We start from the raw sequence: 26,024 nt of genomic DNA on the forward strand, positions 1-26,024 counted from the left end.
CACACCTCGACCACCAACATTCTCAGGAATGAAGACATGCAGACCTACAAACCAGCTGTGGTACGCTGATAACTACACAAAACGTTACAGCAGTAACCCTAAAGCTACAAGGATGGATAAGGCATGCTTTCAAAACTATACTTTTTTTTTTTTTTTTTTGCGGTACACGGGCCTCTCACTGCCGTGGCCTCTCCCATTGTGGAGCACAGGCTCTGGACGCGCAGGCTCAGCAGCCATGGCTCACGGGCCCAGCCACTCTGCGGCATGTGGGATCCTCCCAGACCAGGGCACGAACCTGTGTCCCCTGCATCGGCAGGCGGACTCTCAACCACGGCACCACCAGGGAAGCTCTAAACTGTACATATTTTATACGTAAAAGAAAACAAAACGCAATGAGTCACTTAACTATTGGTACAAGCCCTAATAAGGTCTTTAGTTATTTTTATTTATACCCTCTCTCTCTTCTAAAAATATTAGGAAAACTTAAAAATGGAACAAGTAAGTGCAATTTTAAAGAAAGAAACAGAGCTAAAAGAATAAAGGCAGGGCTTCCCTGGTGGCGCAGTGGTTGAGAGTCCACCAGCCGATGCAGGGGACGCAGATTTGTGCCCCAGTCCGGGAGGATCCCGCGTGCCGCGGAGCGGCTGGGCCCGTGAGCCATAGCCGCTGGGCCTGCGTGTCCGGAGCCTGTGCTCCGCAGGGGGAGAGGCCGCGGCAGTGAGAGGCCCGCGTACCGCAAAAAAAAAAAAAAGAATAATGGCAGATTTGCTGCCACGATTAGGCATAAAATTGGGCTCCAAATTTCCTGGCCTCCAGGACACAGAAATAAACACAACTGGGCGTATAATATACATTATCTGGGAGGAGAACAGAGATCAGTTCCTCAGGTGAGGGGGAATTTTTCCTAGTACCCAATACAGGTGAGAATTCCCAGGTAAAATTTGGTTAAGGCAGTGAGAGGGTAGGGGCCCCCCTTACCCCACAGCCTTCTGTAGCCCCTCAGGGGTTGGGGGTGAGGGAGGTCTTAGTCTCTTGCAGCCTTACCCTCCTTCAAGGCCTCTGCCATCTGACTGTCATCCTCTACCCATCACCAACTACCTACCTCCCATATGTTCCCCTCCTTCAGTGAGGAGTTGGCATCTGGCTCATGGGATTTCTCTCTATTAAGTCTCACCTTCATGAAAACCAGCTTCAGTACTCAAGTAAATGAATGCACGCACACACACACACAGACACACACACAGACACACATATGCACACACGCGCGCACACACACGCAGACACACACACACACCGACACACATGCACACACACACGTAGACACACACACACAGACACACACAGACACACACAGACACACACACAGACACATACACGCACACACACACAGACACACACGCACACACACACACGCACACACACAGTCTGCTGGCAATTACTTGGTGCTTAATAAATACCTCTTGAAAGAATGAAGAGTAACATCCTTAAATCCATTTCGTAGCAAAACTTAGTGTCCAATTCATAAAGCTATTCATGATGGTCTCTGAGAAAAATTTAATGCATAACACACACAATTCACTGAGACTGAGTTGGTGATTGGTTAGGTCACTATGGCCTGAGTAGGCTCTTAGTGCTCTGACTTGAACCATAACTAACCCATGGCTAAGACTCACTTTCCCTGATTTGCATCTGTCTCTTCCGGGCTCTTGCTAGGGTCTGGAAAACGAGCAGTTCAAGGTTATGCTCCCTAGAGGAAAAGAGAAACAGGAGAAAGGCCTCAAATGCTAGTTTGGGCCTGCAAACGCATGAGTTTGGGAAGCCACCACACCACGTGGAGACGGATCCTGTGGCTCTCAGCCCAGTGGGATCGGAAAGGAAGCAGAAGCCCTGGGTCCTCAGCTGGTTTATTCTCAGCACAGGAAGCAGTCACTTACCGTGGTCACTAACGCCCCCTGCCAATTCTCCAGCTGCCATTCACAGCAGATGACAGGAGACACAACCGCTATTATTGATCTCCATGGCCTCAGCAACCTTAAAGAAGGAGGGAAAACACCATGTCAAAGTGCTAGCTTGTCATCACTTCTTCCCACATCTGTCTGTCCATCATCCTTCTAGTCCTAAACTCCTCCTTCCCTTACCCCACATAGGGAGGACCTATTATGTACCGATTCAGCACTGCTAGTTGGATAAAGAAGTACAGAAGAACTTTGGCTTTCGTGGATGTAATATTCATGGTTTGAACAATTTGAGAGTATCCCTCAAGATTTATGACACGTATTCCCTTGTGACGTTGCTGATCTATGTTTTTGCATTTAACACTATGAAGGTGTTGTGTGGGAGCCACGTAGCTGGCAGGTGACCCTAGCTAGCCACCAGCATCCACGTCAACCCAGCATTGCTGTTTTATACTCATCATCATCAAGATCTTAGGGCATATCCCTTGCAAATGGATCTTTGAAATAGTCCCTGATTTCAAGAAGCTGGGATGGAGATGCAAGATTCACGAAAGCTAGCAAAAAAGCAACGAGTACAAAACAATATGAGTTCACCATCAGGAAAGAATGACTATAGAGCAAAATTAGTGCTAAAATTAGTGCTACCCTGGGTAGGAGTGTGGAGGGATAAATTAGGAGTTTGGGATTAACAGATACACAATACTATATATAAAATAGATAAACAGGGCTTCCCTGGTGGTGCAGTGGTTAAGAATCCACCTGCCAATGCAGGGGACACGGGTTTGAGCCCTGGTCCAGGACGATCCCACATGCCACGGAGCAACTAAGCCTGTGCGCCACAACTACTGAGCCTGCGCTCTAGAGCCCGCGAGCCACAACTACTGAGCCCGTGCACCTACAGCCTGTGCTCCACAACAAGAGAAGTCACTGCAATAAGAAGCCCGCATACCACAACGAAGAGTAGCTCCCACTCACTGCAACTAGAGAAAGCCCGCGCACAGCAATGAAGACCCAATGCAGCCTAAAATAAATAAACTAAAAAACAAAAAAAATTTTCTTTTAATTAAAAAAAAAATAGATAAACAACAAGGACCCACTGTTAGCACAGGGAACTACATTCAATATCTTGTAATAACCTATAATGGAAAAGAATCTGAAAAAGTATATATTCATATATATATATACACACACACACACACACACACACACGTATACATAATATATATAAAACCGAATCACTTTGTTTATACCTGAAACTTATACAACATTGTAAATCAACTACACGTCCTTTAAAAAAAAAAAAAAGATTAAATGTCAGACCCAACAGAAACTACAGGAGAAATAAAAGTTCTATAGCTAGCAAAAAAAAAAAAAAAAGGGTATTGAATTCCCAGAAGATAGAACACAGATATTCATTTGCTCATAACCAAACAACTGCCGAAGGTGGAAGAAAAGTATTTGGGGATTATCTACCCGGCAGGGTTCCCGCTCCCTCTCACATCTGTCCCTGAGCAGACAACCCCGAGCTGGAGGGAAGTGGAAGACTCTACATGTCCGACGATGAATTAGCTTGGGAGACTCAGAGGATCTCCAAGCACTCACCCCCATGCCACCCATGATCAGAAAGAGGGCAATGTGGAAACGTCTGAATCCAATGGTCTCCACGGCGTCCTCCACAGTGAATGTCTTTGACTCTAACAAGGAAAGGCAAAGTGAAAGCAACAGCCTCTGTGGGAAGGGAATGTATGCAGATTATCACTCACCCCAGAGGATGTTGGAAAACCAATTTGTTATTACAAAAATAGTAAATACAGGGAAGAGGGGGAATTAAACGGTAACTTCAGGTCCAGAGATTTCTATGATCCCCTTACCTTTTGGCTGTGGCTCTGGGGTCCCCAGGTTCAACTCCCGAAGGCTAATGATGGTGACTGGCTCTGTCCACTTGGCTGCCATCTTGTAAATGGTTCAAATTCCCCACACGGCTTCCCTGCAGGAAACAGGGGAGGGAAAATGCCGGAAACAGGGGAAGGAAGAAGGAAAGAAATAAAATCTAGTGTATATTCTCCTTTAATCTTCATAGAAAATCAGTGAAGTAGGTATTATAATTTATCACTATTTTACAAGGAAAAACCTGAAACATGGACAAGTTAAATCATGGAGAGATTGAATGGCCAAATGAGAGAATTGGGCCCTGGTGGCTAGTAATCAACCTGGAGAGGGGGGCCAGGTGAGCTCTTGACAGTTTAACCAATAGGGTCTTCTGACTGGGAATGAAGGTAGGCTTTGCTACAGAAAACTAATCACAATAGCCAATGCTTTACATCTTCATAGATCCTACGGTTTACAGTGTAATCATATGTTATAGCGTGCTTTCTCACCTTATTTTCATTTAATCCTGACAGAAACCCATGGAGCACTTCTTTTTATCTCCCCCCCCCCCTTTTTGGGTATTTAATCCTAAAAAAAAAAAATCTTAACCCTAAAAATCAAAAGAAAAATAAAACAAGGAAAGCTGAAATTAGTGAAAAATTTTTTTCAAATGGCTTTAACACAGTAATTTAACTCTACATCCCTAGTGGGATAAACAGATACCCTAATCTGTTCTCAGTAATTATACTGTTAGTAATAATGTTGATATCATTATTTTGATACTAGTACATATTATAGAATAAAGCAATTATGTTACTATTATTAGAAACCAAGATTTTCAGTGTAAGAAGATACAAAAATCAAAGAAGTTATATAAAGACTTTATATCCTAATTTTGAATTGCAAATATCAATGAGTTCATTACCTATCATACACACACACACACACACACACACACACATACACACACAAAGAAGAATGGTTGCAAAGAACTGAAGCCCATCAAAGATACCAAAATTTTAGGATTACTAAAATGATAATCTCACTGATCACCTTTGGAGAATACTAAGAAACCAACTCATTATTCTGAAAACTAGTAAATATCTTGCCTTTCTTGTACAGATTGTCTGTATTTCAGGGTAACCAAACAGTTGGTGAAAGAAAAGTATTTTTTAATTTCAGTGAAAACATTCTAAAGAAGGATAGAATTAAATTGTGATTTTACAACTCCTAAAGAAATAATGGATCCAGGCAATGACCATCAACGGCTGATAAACTACTAGGTGAAAGGCTGAGAGAGAACTTTACTCAGATGGATAAGACTTATAACCCCTGAACCCAACAATGGCTCCTCATGCCATGGAAAGAGATGATCGGATGTGATGTTGTTCCCGATGAGATGCACAAGGAAGGAAATACACAACATCACCAGTGCCATAGTCTCATCAAGAGAAATTGAACATGAATCTGAACAAGCCCCTAGCTCTAACAGTTTACACAGGGGATGAAGAAACATGTCAAACTATACCATGTGGACGCAATACGAAAAATCCAGAATGCTAGAAGTTCTACAGGTTAATGACCCAACTTCTTCAATAAATAAATGGCAAGAAAAAAAGAGGAAAGGAGAACCTGTAGACTAACAGAAAGGAGACACACCAACCAAATAAATGAGTTAATTTGTCTGAAGCCTCATTCAAACAAACCAATTGTAAAACAACAAGAAGAAAGCAAATGAGATGAAAAAGAGATGATAGAACATCAGGGAAATGCAAGCAAGTTTGAAAGTTTGATGATATTAAGGAATTACTGATGACATCATTAGGTGTGACAATGATATTATGGTCACAGTAGGAAAAAATTCTTACATTTTAGAGATACATGCTGAAATATTTACAGATGAAATTTGACGTCTGGGTTTTGTTTTAAAATAATTCAGTGGTGGGTTGGCAATAGAGTGCAAAAGAAGGAGATGGGTGTATAGATGAGAAAAGAATGGCCATATGGTGAAAATTACTGAAGGGGATAGTGGGTATGAAACCGTGCACCTCAGACTGGGACTTGAACCCATGCAGCTGGGACTCAAACCCGGCCAAAACCCACAGTCTTCCAACTGAGATCACACACCTGGTTTCAGGACTTAATGAAGCTCAGGTTCTTGATGTCTCATCGCAGAAAGAATTCAGTGAGACCAAGTGATAGGTAAGAAGTGGATTTATTTAGAGAGAAACACACTCCACAGACAGAGTGTGGACCATCTCAAAAGGTGAGAAAGGCACCAGGGTATGCGGTTGTCAGTTTTTATAGGGGTGGGTAATTTCCTAGGCTAATGAGTGGGAGGAGTATTCCAGCTATTTTAGAAAGGGGCGGGGATTTCCAGGAGCTGGGCCACCGCCCACTTTTTGATCCTGACGGTGGGTCTCGGAACTGTCATGGCTTCTGTGGGTGCGTCATTTAACTTGCTGATGTGAGTGTGTACTGAGGCTCAAGGTCTAGTGCAGTCGACTTGTCTGCCATCTTGGACCCATTTGGTTCTAATCAGTTTATGTCATGTCCTCGGACTATGTCATTCTTTCAAAGGTTGTGCCCTGCCTCCTTCCCTCCTGTTTCAGGTACACTGCGGTTTATTTGACCATCCTCTGCTTTTGAAGATGTGTAATATTATTCAAAATAAATAGTTCAGAAAATGAGGTTCTGAGATTCTTAAGTAACTTTTCCAATGTCAGACCACTAAGAAGCAGCAGAATCAGAACTCAAAGATCCCCTTTCCCCAGAGCACAGAAACAGCTGCAGAGCTGCTGTAGAGAAGCACGTCAAGGTCATCAAAGTTTGCCAAGTGCCAGCCCTGTATCTTGTTGTGTGGGCTCCTGTGGAGACCTTGTAGGAGGGTCTGACAGTGTTCCCTTCCCTAAGAAGTTTTTAATCTAGCTGGGGACACAAAAGATACACATAAAAGCAACTATACTGTAAAGTAGATATTATTTGTTTTCTTAAAACACTGTCACAGAGACACAAATATTCCCAGATGGGAGAGCAAGCAATAACGCTCAGAAATGAGTTCATGAAATCCTCTCTACCAAGGGAGACCATGAAAAGTACAAAAAGCTGTTATTTTCACAGGGTGGAAAAAGTAAAAATGATTGGTCTCTCAGCCCATCTGAGAGGCTGAAATTCACAAAGATACACTGTTCTGGAAACTCCTACTGCTCCCTTTCCAGAAGTTGTCCAAATACCCTTTGGAGGGGTGTTCTTTATCTGGTAACTTTTAAAATAAAGTAGTTATGAGAAAAATCAGCTTAATTTGATTATAAAAAGGACTTCAGTGCACATTAAAAATTGGCTATGACTTATCATGTTTCGAGATGATAAACTACTAACTTAATCAAAATATGAGAATGAGGTCATTCAGTAAGAATTAGATGGTGGTGATGGTTGTACAACCTTGTGACTATACTAAAAATCACTGAATTATACACTCTAAAATGGTGAATCTTATTGAGTATAAATTATATCCATTTTTTTCCTGAAGAATAGCCAGGCCAATCGCAGTAGCCGACTTAAAAACCAAAAGTGATTCTGGCCATTTTTAGTGTTAGAGAATAAAAGAATTTAGTTTGTTGGGCAAATAATTTTTTAAAATCCCAGTAAGTTCATCTTAAGTTCAGTTACAACTAAAATGCTTAAGAGTAAATTAAATATTCAATCAACACTCAATCTCTTCTACCAGTCAAGTTTTATGACTTCTCACAGCAGTCTAAACATGTTTTACAATTTTAACCATCATGAAGGCTTATGTTTTAGAGACTAATAACACAATCTCCAGCAAGTCTGCTTGCTAAAGTAATTGAGTGGCAAGAAAAGAAACCCAGGAAATCTGCCACTTACTATTAAGTTTTAATTTGATGTGTGTGTTTTAACTGATTCGGTAGCTCCATGGGTCATAAATACCCTACATACTTTCCTTCTCTTATCAGCAAAGAGAAGTGATTCATCACAGAGTTCCTGGAGAGAAAGGTGTTAGGTCCAAGATAATTGCTTCAGTTTCTCTTCAATTAAAGCTGAGGGAATTCCCTGGCGGTCCAATGGTGGGGACTCCGGCTCTCACTGCCATGCGCCAGGGTTCAATCCCTGGTCGGGGAACTAAAGTCCCATGAGCCAAGTGGCACGGCCGAAAAAAAGGAAAAGAAACAAGCTGATGGCAGGCAGGGAGGCTCACATTTGCGATTTCATATGTTTCTTGATTGAAGAGACTGATATTACTTGGTTTCCATAATATGAAGAGAACTATGCCTTCAAATTAAAGTGGGTTATTTTCCTCTATTGGATTTGCAAAAACCTTAAAGATCAGTTGTGCCCAGTGTAAGGGAAACAGGCACTGATATTGGTGGGAGGGTACATGGCTACAACTTTTCCAGAAAGCAGTTAGGCAAAGATGAAAGAATTTTGACTAAGCAATTTCACTCCTAGGATTCATTCTAGTGAGGTAGTCAAAGAGGTGAATGAAGATAAAGGTGCACGAAAGCTCGACACACTGTTCTTTTGACAACAGCGATGAAAGAATTGGGTACCACTTAAATGCCGACCAGTAAAGACGTGACCAAACAAATTATAATACACTCCTGTAACAGAATGTCATTTAAAAGCTCGTAGGTGAAAGGCTATTTGGCTCTGAAAAGCATTTTCCAATGTGTATGTACCTAATGTATGTATACGATGATCCCAATTCATAAAATCTCATTTAAATACATACTGCATAGAAATTTCAGGAGACATGTCTGAAACTGTGTTTTGTCTTTCAACAAATATTTATGGAACACTACTATGTATCAGACAATAAAGTATCATGAAAAGGGTTCCTGCCCCCAAAGCACTTACAATCTAATGGGGGATAAAGGCAAGTATTCAGGTGGGAACCACATGGTCCCAAGGGTAGCAGAGGTTGCTCTGGCAACGTAAGGGAGGCCCTGCTTTGGCGAGTCCTGGGACCCAGGGAGGCGAGTCCTGAAAAACCTGAAGGACGAGGAGGATTTGGAGCTCTCCTACAGCCTTGAATGGTTCACTTCCAGACATATTTTCCACGGGGAAAAAATAAAGCTCTGTGTGTGTGTGTGTGTGTGCTTTCTTTAGGCTACTCAAGTGAAGCAGTGGGAGTAGAGAAGGAACAAAGAAATCTGTAACTGACTGTAAACACCACTACACTTGGACTAGCCAGGTATGTGTGATTTTTAACTGATAAACTTCCTTCTTTTAAGTGTGTTATGAGGATTAAATGAGATAATGCTTGTATAATACGGCACAGTGCTCACTGCAAGATAAGCACTCATGGTCCCACTGTTTCTCATCTCTGAATAAAGGTAATCAACTAAATTTCTAAAATTTCACCACAATCACAAATCAAATACACTCAGGGTAAGTTTTTAAGCATCTACAGTGTTATCAAATGTATATCTCTCCAAATGCAATTATTGCTAATATTTGGCCAACATGAAAACACCTTGGACTCAAATTAAAAACCACCCAAATTGGGGGAAAAAAACTTGCTTGTTTTCTAAAATAGATTGATTAAATTTCAAGGGTCAGGGTCAGCTTAAGTGGTGTTAGGAAGCCCTCACATGTGCCATATGCCTATTGGAACATAAGACCAAAAATAACCTCTCTAATCAGATATGTAACAGTGATATCCACCCAACCCAGTCACCTTATACTTATGAAGAGCACAACAAAAGGGGTAATTTTCACTAAAAACGCGCTTGTTCTACATTGCTTTCAATTGTAAAACCAGCGTATTTTACAGAAAGAAAAACCTTCTGAACATGGAATGGCCTGGTTGGTGCACGGGTGCGGTGCTGGTGGACAAAAAAGCTGGCAGTCACGTGTGACCCAGACTCCACTTAGAGGAGCAAACCCGTTCAGTTTCGCCAACTGTAACATCAATCTTTCTAATGCCCAGCCCTTCCTTGAAGATGGTCAAGGCTCAGGTGCATTCCCAGTGTCAGGGGAGGTTGCCAAGGGATGGAAAAAACAAACATATAAACTACCCGCAACAGAGAAAGTTCTCATTCCTGCCCTAGTAGGTTATACGGGGCCTTCAACCACAGGATTCCTTGGTGGGGGCATGTTGGTTGTAGGGGTGCAGGGTTGTTGGTTGATAGGATATTATCAGGATTTTGTTATTCACATCTGTGAATTATAAAGAGGCTTACAGGGCTTCCCTGGTGGTGCAGAGGCTAAGAATCTGCCTGCCAGTGCAGGGGACACGGGTTCGAGCCCTGGTCCGGGAGGATCCCACATGCCACGGAGCAACTAAGCCCATGCGCCACAACTACTGAGCCCACGTGCCACAGCTACTGAGCCCACGTGCCACAGCTACTGAAGCCCGCACTCCTAGAGCCCATGCTCTGCAACAAGAGAAGCCACCACAACGAGAAGCCCACGCACCGCAACGAAGAGTAGCTCCCGCTCGCCGCAACTAGAGAGAGCCCGCAGGCAGCAACGAAGACCCAATGCAGCCAAAAATTAATTAATTAAAAATAAATACGGGGCTTCCCTGGTGGCGCAGTGGTTGAGAGTCCGCCTGCCGATGCAGGGGACACGGGTTCGTGCCCCGGTGTGGGAGGATCCCACATGCCGCGGAGCGGCTGGGCCCGTGAGCCATGGCCGCTGAGCCTGCGCGTCCGGAGCCTGTTGCTCCGCAGCGGGAGAGGCCACAGCGGTGAGAGGCCCGCGTACCGCAAAAAAAAAAAAAAAAAAAAAAAAAAAAAAAAATAAATACGTAAAAAAAATAAAGGGGCTTTCATTTCATGTCATTAAGAGGACACTCGAATACTAACTCAAAGTTAACAGATATGGAAAGTATTCTCTTACTATATTTTCTTGAGTTCCAGCCAAAAGTTTCATTTAAAAAGTTTTTATAAAGAGGAAAAAATATTTCAGAGATGAATATGAGGAAAGTTACTGAGAGATAGAGCTTGTAATCTCAACATTGAAAAAGAATGTTGGAAAAGCTGAGTTGGCATCTTCTATTCTTTGGCTCCCTAAGTCATTCTAAATCCCTTCTAGCCTAGGAAGAGGATGGATGATGGATAAATGCATGGAGGGATGGACAGATAGATAACCAGTCAGACCAATTCAAGAAAATAGGGACTAACACGGGGAAGAATGCTCCACATCCCTCACTATCATTCCTGAAAACCTACAATAGGAAAGTAACCATTGCCTGCCTTCAAAGAACTGACATATTGGGGATTTACTGTGAAACTCAAGGGCTCAGATGGAGTTCAGGCTTCATTCAAACAATTTCTAAGGAACTGATGGACATTTTATTCTACTATATTTTGCTACACTTAATTTTTGAGCCAAAAATAATTAGGCCATGTAGAGCTTTTTAAAACTGAACTTGTGTGTGTGTGTGTGTGTGTGTGTGTGTGTGTGATGTAATTTGTTTTGCAATATCATCAGTAAGAAGAGAGAAATTTTTATACTCCATCTGTATTCAGCCAAGTACTAATGGTCAAATCCCCTTGGCTCCCAGAGCAGAAAAAGTAAATCCAGATCTATGTTGCCTGTCGGAGTTTCTTACCTCTCTGTATTTCCTGGGAAGCGTTCCAGTTTCGGGCTCTTCTGCTCTTCCTTACTGCAGCTGAGTCTTACACAGAAGTTGGGCCACTGATGGCCTCTTGGGGGCTTCTGAACTTCCCTTCCCAAGAAGCCTGACTCGCAGGTCTTCTCCTCCCCTTTCAGCTTAGTTCTGTGAACAGGATTCTTTAAGGAACAATCGTGCATCCTGGACGACTGAGTGACATGCCGGTCACACCCTCTTCTCAGCAGCCCTTCACCCAATCCCTTTTTAAAGGGGAGATTACATCTCTCATTGAGACAGAAAGAGGCTGCCAATCCTTGGAGGAAACTACTGTGTCGTTCTCAAGAAGGCCGGGGATTTCTGCAAGAACAGGGGTCTCAGCAAGCAAAGGGCAGAGGGCAGCTTTGTTTTTTCATGCCTTTTCTCACAGCCATCACTGTTTAGAATTAAACGGCAAAAGGCTGTGGTCCATCTAGGCATAGCGTATTTTTAGATAGGCGTTGAGAAGGGCAGTGATGAGCTGAGAGAACCTTGAAACTCTCTGGTGACCTTGGCAGCATGGGGATTTATGGACTTACAAGAACCATTTACATACTACTTTAGTCTGTCCTTTTCTTTGATCGATGCCATTGGCTGAGTACCTCATCCATGCTTGGTGCTCTTCGAGCCCCAGCAATATGTGGAACACTCCAGTTCCTGCCCAAGGGCACACATGATAAAGTATCCGAGTTGGAACTCACAGATACGGAGTCTTCTGACCCCAACTATATCATTCTTGAGCTCAACCTGTTTTAATCATTAAATGAAGACTTGCTGAGCACCTGATTGTGCCTTAAATTGTGCTGCCCAAGTCAGGACACCAACGTGGAAGGTGACACGGACGTTGCCTTGGGCTTGAACAACGACACCTGAACACGAACAATCGTCAACCCCACTGCACGGAGGGGCAGGTGGGAGCTTAAAAAAAATAGAGATCTGTCCAAAAGGCGACTTTGCATTTGGTCAGATCTTCTGGAAACTTATTACAAGCTAGATACTATGTGAAACTGCTTTGAAAACTGTAAAGCACTACACCAGTGTTAATGACACTTAATTCTACCAGTATAGTTACCATAAAGATGGCAATTAACCTGAACACAGGCTGCTCAGACTAGTCGATGGAACACATCTTCTTCTACACCTGGATCTTGGAAGTTTGCCAGTGAAGATGCGTAAGAAGTGACTCTGGGGCCAGCTGACCCAGAGAGCATCAGGGTAGACTGTCTGGCAGTCTCCTTTCCGGCAAGCCATTTTCCAGAACTTGCTGAAGCCTGCAGATCTCTTTCTCCAGCTAACTCCAGCACGATGTGCACTGAGAATAAACAAAATCACTGATGATATCATGTTGTCACACTTCATTCCACAGGATTTAACAGTTCGAGCCATGCCAGGGCCAGCTCTCCATCTGAACAGAGAACATTATCTGTTTTTCCTCACCTGGAGTGAAAATTCTTGAGAAAGTCCCTAATCCTGTAAAACTTAGCCCCCGACAAGGAAAAAAGGTATTTGAGGAAGGAGGAAATGAGGAATAAAAAACCATAACCTTTCTCTAGGGTTACTTTGTGTAACTCTATTGTTTAGCTTTGGCCTATAATTATCAATACTCAGTTTTACAGAATAATGTTGAAAAAAGACACCTTAATAACAAAGTGGATGACCCAGAAGTTTAATTACAAGAAAATCTCAGTTTGGCACTCCCCTCTCCCCATTTCTCAATCATTCTAGGATTTAACAATTAAGACCCTGCATGAGGTTGAAACGACTTGCCTGTGTAGTCTCTCTACGACATGGTTAAGTCATATCAAATCCCAAGGCTTACAGATACAATACATGGCTTCCTCCCTCCGGTTAGCGAGAACAATCATTCCATTGACTGCCTTATGCAGGCTGACGTTAAAGACAAGACAAAACTTCTTTCATTGGCACAGAGACTGGTGTAGGAGGTGACTGATGGAAGAGGCGGCTGCAGCCACCAGACGTGCAGCTACTGCTCGGCTGTCCCATCCAGGATTTGTTTAAAGGAGAATGGAGAAAACTTGTAACCAGCCCCGACGTAGAACTTGTTCTGGAACTCCACCCTGTTGTTAGGGGCAAGGAGAAGGGGGTTTGAACACATAAACAAGAGGCTGGCAGCTGGAGGGGAGAGGCTGGCAGAGCATGTGTAAAATCAAGCACCAGGTGACAAAGGCGCCCCAGGCTGGCAGCCACCACAGGAATCCTCTGAGGCTTTTTTTTTTAATCCTTCTCTTGCCTCCCTCTTACACCTTTCCCTCCCCCGACCCCACTTCTTCCAGGCCTTTGCTAGTGGCCTCAGGGACCAGAGCATGACCTCCCCCAGCTCCCAGCAGCCGGGAAGCCCTCGCTAGGCAGTACCGGATAAGGAGCTGGTGATGAGACAGCGTGTCACCAGGCTGTATGAGGTTTTTTGTTTCCATCGTGATCTTAAACTGTGGGGCTTACGTGATTGCAGAACCACCAGAGCCTTGACATTATATATATATAAAGAAGATGTTGGGGGTAGGAGTTTAGTAATTTATTTATTTATTTTTGCTGTGTTGGGTCTTCATTTCTGTGCGAGGGCTTTCTCTAGTTGGCAAGTGGGGACCACTCTTCATCGCAGTGCGTGGGCCTCTCACTATCGCGGCCTCTCTTGTTGTGGAGCACAGGCTCCAGACGCACAGGCTCAGTAGTTGTGGCTCACAGGCCCGGTTGCTCCGCGGCATGTGGGATCCTCCCAGACCAGGGCTCGAACCCGTGTCCCCTGCATTAGCAGGCAGATTCTCAACCACTGCGCCACCAGGGAAGCCCTTGACTTATATTTTTATAACTTACATAACAGATATCATGTATGATCATTTCCGCTTTATTATACTGCAGAGTTCATTTCTTTAATGAAACGGGGAGAAATGATGTTATAGCCTCGGGCGGGGGACCCTGTGATTCTCTCAACAGGTGAAGTGTAAAACCTTTCCTTTATGAACAGTGGCCACAGAGGGAGGGAGGAAGCCCCAGGGTTGCTGAGGACAGTCTGGTTCAGGATGCATAGGAGCCCTGATGCTTCAGTATGGACAGCACACTCAAAACTCTTGGCTGAAATGTGACTTGGGAGAGAGAGAAGCCGAAACAAATGTTTTCATATTCGTCAGCCCAGTGATGGCCGACAGTCTCTGGACACATCTGTGAATGTCAAGGGCCTCCAGTGAGTGCCTTCCTCCTGCTGGGTACCCTCCTTCTGTTTCCACTTTCCAAGAGTTTAGTCGCGGGACTTCCCTGGTGGTCCAGTGGTTAAAAATCTGCCTTCCAATGCAGGGGACGTAGGTTTGATCCCAGGTCAGGCAACTAAGATCCCACATGCTGCAGAGCAACTAAGCCCATGCGCAAATACTGAGCCCACACCCCACAGCTAGAGAGCCCGCGTGCCACAACTAGAGAAGCCCACATGCCACAACGAAGATCCCGCGAGCTGCAACTAAGAATCGACGCAGCCAAATAAATAAATAATTAATTTAAAAAGAAAAAAGAGAAAAAAAAAACAGTTTAGGTGTCTGTTCTGTTGGTATAACTCCAGCACTCAGCAACAAAGGCCAGACATCCCAGATTTGCTCAGCATTGCCCTCTGTGAGCCCTTCAGATCCGTCATCTTACCAACAGTTGAAGCCAATTATAATAACAAATGAACATTTCTAACATGCCTTACAGAGCAGTCACTGTATATGTATATATGCTCCCAGGTATTACATCATTTAATATCATACCAACAAGGGGACTAAACTAAGGTTCCAAAAAGGTACGTGAATTGCTAATGTCACACAGCAGGTCAGGATTTGAACCCAGTTGGCTGGCCCTACAGCCCATCCTCTTTCCCTAGAGCACACTGAGAGCATCTACCCTACAACCAGTTCTTACCAGTGCAGCCGCAGGGCGTGCAGGAAAGCCGAGAGGCCCTCCATGATCAGAAGGATGGCTACCGTCAGAACAGCAAATATGGCAAAAATGATGAAGACCCCAATCAGTCCTCCCCAGCCTTGCACGCGAAGGCCAATGTTCATCACCATGGTCCAGAGCACTTCAGACAGTTCTGCAAGATGCAAGAGAAACATTCTCAACCACACGGTTTATCTGGCAAATGCAGATTATTCTTACACCATAATCCTGGACCTGCACACCCTACGACTCAGCAACTCCACTCCCAGGTGGAGAACGCGGTCACGTGTGCCCTAGGGTACCTGCGTGAGACTGTCTACACAGCTTTGGAGGAGCTTCCATCAAGAGGACAAGTATAGGACGGCATATTATTCACCAATGAAAGTGAGCAGACCATAGCTACGGGCAGCAACGTGAATAAATCCGAGTAACATCATCTTATGCCAAAGAAGCAAAACACAAAAGAATACATGTACTATGATTTGATAGCCCCTCTAATTCATATATTAAAGCCCTAACCCCAAAGTGATGGTACTCAGGAGATGAGGGTGGGATCCTCATGATGGGATTAGTGCCCTTATAAGAAGAGATACCAGAGAACCCCCCACCCCTTCCAGGGAGATACTGTAATTACAGGAGTTTGTGCGAGGAAACAAACACAGCCAGAGCAGTCAAGACCACGCTAACGCTGAGCACATGCTTTTCTGCTGTAAGTCAACAATCAGGCTCACTTTCACTGCTTTGCTTTCTATCCCTTTAGCACACATTTTGGCCTGGCTTCTCTGTTCTTGGCATTAGGCCCAGTGCTGGGAATGCAGAGATAAAAGTCAGGGTCCTTGCCTTTCAGGAAATGACAGTCTAGTAGGGAGACAGGCTAATGAGACAGAATTACAATCGGTGCTAGGATAGGGGCACCTCCAGAACCCAGGGGAAGGGCACCTTCCAGACTGGGGGCCAGGGAGGAAGACTACCCGGGAAAGGTGCTAGCTAAGCTGAGTTCTGAAGGAAGGATGAGACATCAGGTGGGGAGAGAGTGAAAGAAGGGAAGAATTTTACAGGCAAGGGAGCTGCAGGGCAAACACACAGAGGGGCCCAGCTAGTGTGGCATCTTCGGGAGCCTCAGTGCAGTTCCTGTGGCCACTGCACATGAAATGGGGAAGTGGGTGGGGGTAATCGGGAGCCGGTGGGGCATGGAGGGAAATACCAAGAGACAAGACTGGAGAAGCGGGCAGAAATCAAGAGGGGTTTTACAAAGTAAGTTGATGAGTCAAGATTCCAGACTTAAGTCATTCTTGGGGCTTGAATCTTCATACCAAGAGATGCAAGGGGCCTGTAGAAACTAGGAAAGGCAAGGAAATAGATTCTCCCCAAGAGCTTCCAGAAAAAACAGACCTGCCAACACCTTGTTTATAGGTCTTCTGGCCTCCAGAACGGTCAGATAGTCAATTTCACAGTGCTCTGAGCTGCCACACATGTGGTAGTTTGTTACAGCAGCAACTGGAAGCTGATACAGAGGGTAACCATTCCAGCAAGATAAAGCCAGACCCACTGAAAAAGGTCACTTCTACTACGAAAGAAGAGCCATTCTTCTGGTCAGCGCACCAGAGATGACCCAGAAGTACGCTGCGTCTGTTTCCAAAGGGACAGGCGATGGTGACCCTGCCACGCGGCCCGCTCACTCACGTGCGTGCGCCAGGCTGAGGGCCCAGAGCCGGAGGTAGGAGGCTGTGTTGGAAATGCAGCCCAGGCAGTACTCAATCGTGTGGATGGCCTGATGCACAAAGATGTCTCCAAAGCTGAACTGAAAGAGAGAATTTGTAATGCTATTTCATTAAGTACTTTCTACTCAGACGTATTACAAATGATACCACGGACGAATAAGGCCTGGACTCTGCTGTTAAGACATTTCCAGTTGAACGAGGGGGAAATGGGTATTAATATACTTGTAGAAACAGAATGAGCAGCCCACAGTAGGACATGGTGTGTGTGCGGTAACATTTCCCAGAAATGGCTGAAAAGAGCTCAAAGCAGCAGAGTGGTTGGTTGGTAAGGGGAGCTGAGATTTGTGCTGAGCCGTGAAGAACAGGGAAGGAAAAAGAGAAGCCAGTTCATTCCTGGTAAAGAAAATGACTCCGGGTAAGGAAAAGGCAGGTGGTTGGGAGCATCACGAAGGTAAGTGTGGGAGAAAAACCATTTGGCTCTCGACGGGGAGCTTGCTGAGGTGAGGAAAGACTCAGCTGTGGAAGCCGTGGGAAAGGCAAGGATGGACGCAATCGAGAAAACCACCCAGAGTCATGAGGAACCAGTAGAAGTATCTCAATAAAATAAAGAAATATTGGAGGCAAGATTAATCTGGTAGAAAAATGGATCAGGGAAAGGACAGCCCATAAGCAAAAAAAGCCAACTTGTTGATTATGTTAGTAATCCAGGTATGAGGGGAAAAGGAACAGTGCAAAGACAGCAATAGATCATTCTTTTCTTTCATGTACTCTGATGTTATGAGGGAAACAATCTGACTGGCACCATCCCTGCCCTGAAGCAGCTCACCACCCAGCAGGGAGAAGATGCAAACAGACAGTTACCACACATCAGCACGGGAACTGCAATAACCAAGAATGCAGGGGTGTCGTGGGAACACAGAGAAGGGTCCCTCACCCCGCAGGGCCAGGGTCATACAGGGCTCTGAGGTCCCTGAGCCCGAATGGGTGAAAGAATGGCACTGGCGGAAATGAATAAATTGGAGAAGGGGAGTAGCTGATTCCCAGACGTGTTGCATTGCAGGTGATAGCTGGCCATACAGGCTGAATCTCTCAGCACAGACCAGCAGAGGCAGAACAGGCTCAGAGGAAAAGTCTGGGCTGGAAAGGGACACCTGGGACCACAGCTGTGCGAGGAGTGAGAGTGGGAGCTACGAGGACCGAGAAGATGAACAAGGGGAAGATCATGAGAAGAAGAGCTGCCACCCTTAGGAAACATCTCAACTCGGAGATAAGAAAGAAGGAAATTGATGATGAAATGAAAAGGTCAAAGAGCTGGGAGCAGTCACAGGCTGCGGTCCAGGACGTCAAGGATGGAGGGATATACAGGAAGAAACGGGGGTTGTGGTCACTGGGGGTTGTAGTCAGATGCTATGGGGTAAAGACCAAAATCAGTGCCTCCCCTCCCATTCATCAGTGAAAACAGCAGAGAGGAACTGAAGGGGCGGGGATGGGCAGAGGTGGAGAGAGTGGGTAGAGAGAGTCACAGTAACAGAGGAATGTCTGGTGAAGAATGAACCTCAGCCAAAGAGAGGTCTGGCTTTGCCCTGGCTCCTGGGAGGCAACCTCTAAACGCCTGGCATTTCCCAAGTGAAAGAAACGTCTGATATTCATGGTCCGTCCCTGGGACCACACCTCACCACTTTTGCGAATGAGGTGTCTATGGTGGGCACTTGGTAGTTTAAGTGGGAGCTGGCTTCACGTGGTTAGAGAGTTGAGACTTTCAGCCACACATTATCAACCCAAACCCATCTCCAGGGAGGGGACAGAGCTGGAGATTGAGTGCAACCACCTGGATTGCACTTGGGTCAATCACACCTACATAATGACACCCCAATAAAACATCAAACACAGAAGCTCATGGGAGCTTCCTGAATTAACAATACGATAATACTGCCACATGTCAATGCTGGGAGAGCCATGCATCCCTAAGAACACAGAAGCTTTGCATCTGGAACCTTCCCAGTGTCAGATTCTGCTTACTTGTGTCTTCCTCTGGCTGGTTCTGATTTGTAGACTTTTGTTGTAAGTAAAACTGTAATTGAAAGTAGAGCATTCTCCTGAGTTCTGTGAGCTGTCTACAAATGACTGAACATGAGGGAGTCTGAGGGGACCTCCAGACTTGTGGGTGGTGTCAGAAGTGTTGGGTAGACTTGGCAGTCTGGAGAACTGGGCCCTTAACCTGGAGTTTGGCTAACTCCGGGTGCGGACAGAAGTGGGACAGGACCTGGAGGGGGAAGCAGAGTCGAGCCTGTATGTGCCTTGTGCTGGGAGACCCAGGCATTATTGTACTGGGGGAAGAGCCGTCAAATGGAGCCTGAAGCTGCCCCCAGTGAAGGCAGCTGGTTCACGAAGGAGGTGGCAGGTGAACATTGACCGGATATATACCGAGGCCACGAGGAGGATGGATGAGGAAGGTTGTACTGGACAGGCTGGGACTTGATGAGTCAGAAGATGTGTGGGTTGGATTCTAAAACATTCCAGCAGGTCTGACAGACCTAGTAATACCAATCGCCATGAATATGGGTTACTCTCTGTACCTGGAATCTTGTTGGGAAAACTTTCCATGATCCAGATTTTTCATTAATTCTAATTGACTATTCATTGGTGCAGATGAATACTTGTTGGTTTTTTTAAAGTAATTAACACCACAGACGGAGTTATTTATAGCATTTCTCAGGCCTCAGGAACCCTGTCCCCACTCCAGAATTAGAACAGAGCTCGGGTTAAAACCCCCTGCCCGGGGGGCTTCCCTGGTGGCGCAGTGGTTGAGAGTCCACCTGCCGATGCAGGGGACACGGGTTCGTGCCCCGGTCCGGGAAGATCCCACATGCCGCGGAGCGGCTGGGCCCGTGAGCCATGGCTACTGGGCCTGCGCGTCCGGAGGCTGTGCTCCGCAGCGGGAGAGGCCGCAGCGGTGAGAGGCCCGCGTACCGCAAAAAAAAAAAAAAAAAAAAAAACCCCTGCCCGGGGCTCAGGACCGTGGGTGACTTCAGTCATGGTATAAAAGCAGCCAGCCGTCTCGTCTGGGAAAACATGGTAAATTCCTGAGCGGGGAGTGGCTGCCCTTGGATGGAAAGGGACAGGGAGGGAGGAGAGAAGAACACATGAATTTGTGACTTCCTTGAGAGGCAGACAATATTACAAAGATAAGTGAACAAAGAAGAGACTGAGCCAGGGTTGAGGCCAGAGGCGGCGATGGCATCTGAGGCTGCTTACGCTGGGGAGGAGGACTGAGAATAAATAACCCACTTCTTTTTTATTATTATTATTATTTTTTTTTTTTTTTTTGCGGTACGCGGGCCTCTCACCGTTGTGGCCTCTCCCGTTGCGGAGCACAGGCTCCAGATGCGCAGGCTCAGCGGCCATGGCTCACGGGCCCAGCCGCTCCGCGGCATGTGGGATCCTCCCGGACCGGGGCACGAACCCGTGTCCCCTGCATTGGCAGGCGGATTCTCAACCACTGTGCCACCAGGGAAGCCCCATAACCCACTTCTTGCTTCAATATAAGGGACCAGACTTGGCCTCTGCTCTCATGAGTGAGGGTCACTGATGGGAAAGATCATCATAAATTTGGCAGACTCCCAGGGGCCCAGTTCTGAGCCAAGGAGACCTCAGTAACATTTAGGACCTTCTATGTCACTAAATGTGAGGCTGATATTCACCTCATACTCACAGATAGAGCGGCACCTGGGCGAAATTATTTAAAAGGCTCCCTGACTGGTTAGTAAGTAGCTGTAAGCTTAAGTGACCCCCCTTTCCTGGGACCTCCCCAATTTCCCATGACTCAGTGATGACAGGGTTGCCACCAGCAGGGTCCTCCCAACCCTCCCAGCTCTACTGCCGAAGTCCGTTCTGATTGGCTGGTGCCCACACGCTACTGGCTGTTAAATACGTGAGCACCATCCCTGACTAGATCTGGCTTCTAGAATCTGTACAAACTGGAAGTCTTCATAGGGTGTCAAGTCCCAAATACCTCTTCCCTCTTCTTTAGATAAGCAATCAATCTTTTGGCCATGCAGCTCGTGGGATCTCAGTTCTGCAACCAGGGATCAAACCTGGGCCACGGGAGTGACAGCACCAAATCCTAACCACTAGGCCACCAGGGAACTCCCCCAGATACCTCTTCATCGTGGTCATCCTGAGCCCCATGGGCACCTGCAGAAGCCCTGTGGCCAGGGCTCATGGAAGGATTGGAGTTGTCACCTTCAATGTCCTCGGTGGCATCTTCTTGGATCCTGGAGGCCTGTAGCTTTCAGCAAATAAGAAAATGCAGTGTCAAATTCACCCTTCGAATGACAAAACTTCTATATAAAGGCTCTCATTAAATATTAGCCATGTCCCAGATACTGTTCTAAACCTTCTATTCAATCTTTTTATGTAAGCACAATTATCACCCCCATTTTACAGAGAAGTAAACTTAAGTAACAGAAAGGTTAAGAAATGAGCCCAGGACTGCACAGCTGGTAAGGCTAGTTAGTGGCAGAGCCAGGATTCAAATCCAGGCAGTCTAATTCCAGGGCATGTGCTTTTCTCCACTGTGTTCCAGAATGTGCCAAATTAATCACACTCTTTACAGGAAACCAATCGTCGTGTGACCCAAACAGCCAGATTTCTACAAGCAAAATTAAGAGAGATTAATGACTGCTATGGTCTGAATGTTTGTGCCCCCCCACAAAATTCATGTTAAAATCCTAACCCCCAAAGATGAAAGTATTAGAAAGAAGGTACTTAGGTCATGAGGGTGGAGCCCTCGTGAATGGGATTAGTGCCTTATAAAAGAGGCTTCAGAGAGCTCCCGAGCTCCTCCCATCAGGTGAGGACACAGAGAGTTGTCAGCAGTGAACCAGGAAAGGGGCCTCACCAGAAGGTGACGACGCTGACACCTTGATCTTGGACTCCTAGCCTTCAGAACTGTGAGCAATAAATTTCTGTTGTTTTAGCCACCCAGTGTGTGGTATTTTGTTACAGCAGCCCAAACGGACTAGACAATGACTTTTCCAACACAAATATACTTTTTAAAATAAAAACATCACTTTATGAAAATAGCTAAGAAAAAAATTCAAGGAAAAAAAAATCTAGGTGTAGTCACCATTCAATTTGGCCTGGTTTTCTCCTTGAGTCTGAAGAAAATATTTCTTTCAAGTCACTGTGAAATTTAATGTCCCACAGCCAAAGTTTTTCCTAGAATAATTTCACGGGTGGCATATTGCAAATTAGGCATTAAAGTGTCTTTACCATTCTTTCTTCAGCAGGTCTGAACCTGATATTTGCAGATCTTTGGGCAAAGGTACAAATGAAAGCCCACATGCCATATGTTTAAATATTTAATAGTTAGAAATCAAGCCAACAAACTCCTAAATAAAATATGTTTTGGTGTCTGTCTTGATAAATAAATTCTCACAAGAACTTGGAAGGCCAGGTTCAAATTCAGCATCCCACACCAGGACATGGCAGCATGGGAGAGCTGGCCCTGCACCCCGGCGTATGACCCTTCCCTTCTCACCTGTGATTTCATCTCACAGCACAAGGGCCGTGGCCTCGTGTGCACATGCGTGGACACTCCCACCCAAATGTCTACGTTCCACCCACACTCCCTCCTTGGGAGTCCTGCTGCCCCTTGGCCACACCAGGGTCAGTGGTACCCAGTCCGGTGCTGTGGTTGGCCCTTTTTATGCCCTGGAAGTGGGCTTGTGTCCATCTGGACAGGAATTCCAGGGTGCTGGGTACCAAGAGGGGGCTCTGGGTAAGCCTTTCCCCTTGGCCCATGGTTCCTTGCCCCATGGTGAGAAAATGGGGCTCAAGTTAACATTACTTTGTCTTCTTGAAATCCTATTTTCTCTCCCCATCAACTTAAGGAAGAAAATACCAAAGAAGAAACAGAAGACAGTTTTTCCACTTCCATCTTTAAATGCTAGCCTCTTCTGGTCATATCCTGAAATTGGTTCAAATCAGCATGAACAACTGTGTAGAAGTGTGACACTGGGACTCTGTGGATCTTACTGACTCTTCTTCCCATTCAAAATATACTTTGCAATCCCCCTAACTAAACATCTCACAATGTTTGAGCTGGATGCCGTCTGAAATAAAATAGGAATCAATTTTAAATGAGTTACTTGCAACTGTCTAAAAACACGTAAAACACATGTGCACAAAGACAGACACAAGGATGTTCACAGCAGCACTATTTGTAATTACTAACAACACTGGAAAAAAGGCAAATAACTATCAATATACGAATGGATAACCAAATTGTGGTATATTCACGCAAGGGAATACTATAATACATAGCTATCTCACACGCACACACACACACACACTCACACACACACACGCACACACAATCTCTCAAACATAACACTGGATGAAGGAAGCCAGACCCAGACGAAGGCGCGGTGTATGGTTCCACTTACATAAAGTTCCAGAGCAGGGAAGACTAACCTGTGGTGTTAGACGTCGGGATAGTGGTTGACCTTGGGTGACAGTGACCGGAAGGAAGCACACGGGGACTTCAGGGTCTATGGTGTTCCGCGTCTCTATCTGACTGCTGGTCACACAGATGTGTCCATGTGATGATACTTCACTGATCTGTGCCCTTATCATTTGTGCACTTTGATGTATGTAGGTTATACTTCAGTGAATTTAAGCATAGAAAACACGCAGGTAGATGTAAAGATTTTCAATAGAAATGCAAAGTTACTTCACCGTGACCTGGGATACGGAGTGATAGGAGACCTGGGTCCACGGCAGCAAGTCAGAAGAGGAAGCAGAATGTGGGTGGTCCAGGCGGTCCAGGGGGCTGGCATGAGTAGTTCTGGGGAGGAGGTGTGCGCTCACTGGCTGCCTACAGGGTGCGTGCCAGAAGGGCCACATCACAGGTGGCCCTCTAGTGAAGGGGTTTCCAAACCATGTCCTGCAGGGACCCAGGGCTACAGGGTTACAGAGGAGCCTGAGGAGACGGGACCTCTGCTCATTTCCCCCAAGGCCCATCAGAACAAGTCTGTTTATAATCTCTATGTACTGGACCTCTTTAAGGCTTCACAGGGGGACTTGAGAGGAGGCCAGATAATTCCATTATGGAATCATCTCTTGGATGGAGGTGGAAGGAAATGTTTCTAACATGAAAAAGGACCATGTAACCAGCAGCCTAAGGAGTCAGTCGACAGCTACACATCCCAGGGGCCAGGAGGCAGGCCTCCAAGCAGCCTTTGGGAGCCCCTGTTCCCCTGAGTCAGCCTAGGAGGTATCGCCCAAGATGGCAGACTACAAAAGCACCTCTACTTCCTTCCCTGTCATACAAGTCATCCGTGGGGAAAAGGGAGAAATCTGTCACTTTGGGCTCAGCCACTATTTAAACAGCTTTTGTGGAGCAAAGAATAAGACAAGCTATGGTTTGAGAGTCCTGGGACTCAGGCGAGCCAGCAGTAACCTAGTCCTCGACTTACGGACAGGTTGAGTTTCTAAGAAAGACAGTTGCATCTGTTTCTGCAGAAAGGTATTTGCCACCTTCCTTTGAAACACCAGTTCACCTATTTGGACAATGGTCCACCTCAACTCTCCTTTACCATCTTGGTCTCTCACCTATTAACCAAACAATAAACAAGTATTCTTTGGTTTGCCTTCCTGTGTATTTATATCCCACATAAATTATATCTCAGACAGGTTTTGGATCTGGTCGAGGCTGGCAGGAAATAGTGGGAGAGGCAGGTGATTTAGAAAGAGAGCGCCACCTAGAGACGAACCTCCTGAACTCCAGCCTGGACCCACCCAGGTCCCCGACTCTACCATCAGCCACGTCAGGGTGTGGAGAAAAGGGAACTCTTACACTGCTGGTGGGAATGTGAATTGGTACAGCCACTATGGAGAACAGTATGGAGGTTCCTTAAAAAACTACAAATAGAACTACCATACGACCCAGCAATCCCACTACCGGGCATATACCCTGAGAAAACCATAATTCAAAAAGAGTCATGTACCAAAATGTTCATTGCAGCTCTATTTACAATAGCCCGGAGATGGAAACAACCTAAGTGTCCATCATCGGATGAATGGATAAAGAAGATGTGGCACATATACACAATGGAATATTACTGAGCCATAAAAAGAAACGAAATTGAGCTATTTGTAATGAGGTGGATAGACCTAGAGTCTGTCATACAGAGTGAAGTAAGTCAGAAAGAGAAAGACAAATACCGTATGCTAACACATATATATGGAATTTAAGAAAAAAAATATCATGAAGAACCTAGGGGTAAGATAGGAATAAAGACACAGACCTACTAGAGAACGGACTTGAGGATATGGGGAGGGGGAAGGGTGATCTGTGACAAAGCGAGAAAGAGGCACGGACATATATACACTACCAAACATAAAATAGATAGCTAGTGGGAAGCAGCCGCACAGCACAGGGAGATCAGCTCGGTGCTTTGTGACCGCCTGGAGGGGTGGGATAGGGAGGGTGGGAGGGAGGGAGACGCAAGAGGGAAGAGATATGGGAACATATGTATATGTATAACTGATTCACTTTGTTATAAAGCAGAAACTAACACACCACTGTAAAGCAGTTATACCCCAATAAAGATGTTAAAAAAAAAAAAGTTTACCTGAAAATATTTCCAACCGCTTAAAACATACGTGATCTCAGCACAGCCCACTTAATCTTTTGTACTAACAGAGGGAAGCAGAGACCAATCATCTCAAACAGTGCCTGTGTGTCACTTCTAGACTCTAATGGTCCTGGAAGGTTAATCTTCCCAAATCCTATGTGATTTAGGCTGACAGTAAACACTTCGTCACCCTCTGAGTAAACCTGAGGCTCAGGAGAAGTTCAGACAAAAGGAGGAAGTGGGCTGAAACTGGTGTTTGACAATAGGGTGAAAATCAGAAAAACAAGAACAGACT

General features: G+C 45.4%; 2 protein-coding genes across 2 annotated transcripts in view; both read right to left on the bottom strand.

Annotated features, from left to right (window-relative positions):
* The window catches only part of SVOPL (SVOP like), a 71,605-nt gene extending 67,697 nt beyond the window's left edge, over nucleotides 1–3,908 (bottom strand). Inside the window, 4 exon segments of the mRNA XM_065883588.1 lie at nucleotides 1,935–2,010; nucleotides 2,012–2,031; nucleotides 3,558–3,649; nucleotides 3,827–3,908. Of these exon segments, the coding sequence (XP_065739660.1) occupies nucleotides 1,935–2,010; nucleotides 2,012–2,031; nucleotides 3,558–3,649; nucleotides 3,827–3,908 (270 nt within the window).
* An 8,866-nt stretch (nucleotides 3,909–12,774) lies between these two features.
* ATP6V0A4 (ATPase H+ transporting V0 subunit a4) overlaps nucleotides 12,775–26,024 on the bottom strand; it is a 48,786-nt gene continuing 35,536 nt past the window's right edge. The window contains exons 17-20 of the mRNA XM_065883806.1: nucleotides 21,247–21,375; nucleotides 17,050–17,167; nucleotides 15,349–15,520; nucleotides 12,775–13,520 (exon numbers count right to left, since the gene is read on the bottom strand). Coding sequence (XP_065739878.1) covers nucleotides 13,427–13,520; nucleotides 15,349–15,520; nucleotides 17,050–17,167; nucleotides 21,247–21,375 — 513 coding nt within the window. The 3' untranslated portion in view covers nucleotides 12,775–13,426. The remainder of the gene's footprint in view (nucleotides 13,521–15,348; nucleotides 15,521–17,049; nucleotides 17,168–21,246; nucleotides 21,376–26,024) is intronic.

This window comes from Phocoena phocoena, chromosome 9 (assembly GCF_963924675.1).
Source record: "Phocoena phocoena chromosome 9, mPhoPho1.1, whole genome shotgun sequence".
In the NCBI taxonomy this organism is placed as follows: Eukaryota; Metazoa; Chordata; class Mammalia; order Artiodactyla; family Phocoenidae; genus Phocoena; species Phocoena phocoena.